Here is a 2,876-nt window from a genome sequence, read left to right on the forward strand (position 1 = left end):
TCAAGATGAGCTACTACGATTACGACAGGGGTCAGGGATGGGTCGGGTGGAGGAACGACACCAGGTCAGGCCATCCGCTCGAGATCAAGTTCGAGTTCGACCACGTGAGGGAGTTCTCGGCCGTGCACATATTCTGCAACAATCAGTTCACCAAGGATGTCCAGGTAAGCAATTTTTGTGGCGGGATCTGTGAAATGAATAATTTTACTTTCATTCGCGTCAGAGATAGAAATATCAAGAAGATAATTATCGATTACTCGAGATTGCTAGTATTTATTTCAAAATTAACTACGAAAATCAATTATTCGAAATTAAATAATTCCAGTACGTTTAAATGCAGTAGTTTTTTGAGTCTGTTCGACTCTTAAAATCTTACATGATTTGAGTTCAAATCGACGTAAGTCAGATTGGTTTCTATCTATAATAAAAATTAAATTAATTGTACGAAAGGTATGATCCGAGTGATATTTATAGCGAAGATACACATACTATAAATTCGAGTGAAACGAATTTATCGATCGAATCGGACGATTTTTGAGGGCGCGTTAACCGTGGTGAAGGTTGATCGCAGCGGTGTCGTGATTTCGACGTCTCTCGGAAGGCAAAAGGAAGAGACGGTAAGGGAAACCAGAGCCTTCCCCAACGTTTGCGGGTCGTGATCTTCGTATCCCCACGAACAAACCCTCCGGCCAGATTTTTGGCCCGGAGAACAGTCACGTATTTACAACGTTCTACAACATGCAGAGCGAAAGTCACGCTCCTCGTCGACTGTTGGCTCGCGCCGGTAGCGCTTTCATATCACGTGATATTCCTCGTTATTTCGTCAAACAATCCCGTGTAATAAATCCTACATTCTCTCTCTTTCAAAAAGAATAAAAATAACATGGAAGAAGAAGCAGAAGAAAGGGAACTCCGTTTCGATCCATCCGCTTTAAATTTTAATATTTTAATTCGTTCTCGATATATCTCCTACCCTGCGAATTTCCATCCCGTAATCCCCTTACCGGCCATCTCTTTGAACGCAAGCCCGGCCGCGTTATTTTCAAATTTCCTCTATGATCGTTCACCGAATATCCGCGAAAACGCGTGAAAAAAGAGGAACAGAGATAGATAGATAGATAGATAGATAGATACGAGCACGACAGGGAGGAAATTGGAAGGGCCCGCGGCGGTGACTCGGCAGGACTGCGATACAGAAAGGGTGCACGAAAAAAANGAAAAGAAAAAATAGCGATGAAAACTAGACGACCACTGGAATAGGAGGAGGAGGAGCAGGAGTCGAGGACGGATGAGAGAAAATGAGGACGAGGACGAGAAAGGAAAGGAGGGTAGATGGATAGACAATCGCGACGGAATACGCGGCAAGATCTAGCGCCTGCTTTAAAACCTCGTCTTAAAGAGGAAACGCGGCGAGAGGGATAAAAAGACGAGAGGCGTGAAATCCAGTTTTCACGTTCGAGTCAAGGTCGGATGTAGGATGGGGTAACGAGGCGCGACAACGCTTGGCCCTGGTGTTGGATCAGTCGGTGGAGGATGAGAGGAGAAAGAGGGAACGAGGAGGAGCGCGAATTTACACACAGGGTGGTAACAACAGTGGCGGACCAACGGGTGACAATTGAATTTCTCGTGGAGCCGAATTTCTGTGTAACAACCTTGCTGTCCTCCGTATCGAGATTTATTCCTATGGAGGAGACCACCCTCGTCATTACCTCAGGCCTCAGGCCTCTTGGCGATCGAGAGGGGTGTCTCCGAAAAAGCGAGGTCGAAGGGACAGAGATTCGAAGGGAAATGGAGAAAGGTTAAAACGAAGGTCCTCCTTTGACTCGGATTCCCAAGTTTGATCGCTCGAAACGCTCGAACAAAGAGGATAATCGCCTAGGGAGGAGGGGGCTAAAGAACTGTGATACCTCGCGTGCTCTCTTCTCCGCTCTCGACGACAACGATCGAACCGACACGAAAATGGAAGTTTTCCGTTGATGGCCGAGCCTCGACGGAATAGGCCTCGAAACGCTCTTCTTACCGGTATCAAGATTTATTTGAATGGAGCGCCTCATTACCCGGCTTCGAGGCTCGATTGTGCGCGCGCTCGCGACGAGGAGGGCACGAAGAGGTGGCGAAGAAAGGCAAAGGCGGCAGAAACGCTGCTGGTGCATCGCCACGAACGAGGAAGGGAATCTTCTTCTTCTTCTTCTTCTTCTTCGAAAGAGAGAAAGAGAGAGAAGGAAGAAGACGGCGAAGGGAAGGGAAAGTTGAGAAACGGCGAGGGGGGACGATCGAGGTGGTTGTTCTTTCTCTCTCGTACGCACAATGGAACGAGCGAGCAACGAGCCGGAGAGCAGATACGCCACGTATTCAAATACAATACCGACAGTCTGGCAAGTCGGCAGTCTACCGCTCGAGGTATGAGGGCGAGCAAGGGGTGAGAGATGGTAGCAACCGCCCCTAAACGTCTCCTTCTATTAACAAGCGCCCGCTCGCGCGGATAGGACACGTCTTCTGAAAGACAGCACTTCAAAGCATCGCCAGTTTCTCTCTCTTCGTCCATCTTCCATTCTCTCGCGTTCCTCGAATACATCCTTAGTCGGGTTGCGCACGGTTTCGTGGCCGCCACGCTCGTCTTCTTCGGCTTCCTCACACTCCCTCCCTATCTTAGCCGCCGTGGCTGTTCGTCGACGAGCTGGTTGAACGGTGAACTCCCTTGAAAATCCATACGCATCCTCGTCGTCGTTGCTGCGTTCGTCTTTGGGGCTAAGAGAGTTAGATAATCTCAGCTTTGTAATCTCCATTTCCAAGCCCTTCGCGGTATTCTACTCTTCTCCCCCCTTCATCCCCCCCTGTTCTTCTACTTTCCTCCCTCTCCGTATCTCTCTGTCGTC

General features: G+C 48.7%; 1 protein-coding gene across 1 annotated transcript in view; it reads left to right on the top strand.

Annotated features, from left to right (window-relative positions):
- Nucleotides 1-2,876, top strand: part of LOC102673816 (discoidin domain-containing receptor 2-like) — a 123,829-nt gene that overhangs the window by 117,625 nt on the left and 3,328 nt on the right. Inside the window, exon 6 of the mRNA XM_006618675.2 lies at nt 1-164. This exon is cut by the window's left edge and continues 8 nt beyond it. Coding sequence (XP_006618738.1) covers nt 1-164 — 164 coding nt within the window. The remainder of the gene's footprint in view (nt 165-2,876) is intronic.

This window comes from Apis dorsata, unplaced genomic scaffold, assembly GCF_000469605.1.
Source record: "Apis dorsata unplaced genomic scaffold, Apis dorsata 1.3 scaffold_365, whole genome shotgun sequence".
Classification (NCBI taxonomy): Eukaryota; Metazoa; Arthropoda; class Insecta; order Hymenoptera; family Apidae; genus Apis; species Apis dorsata.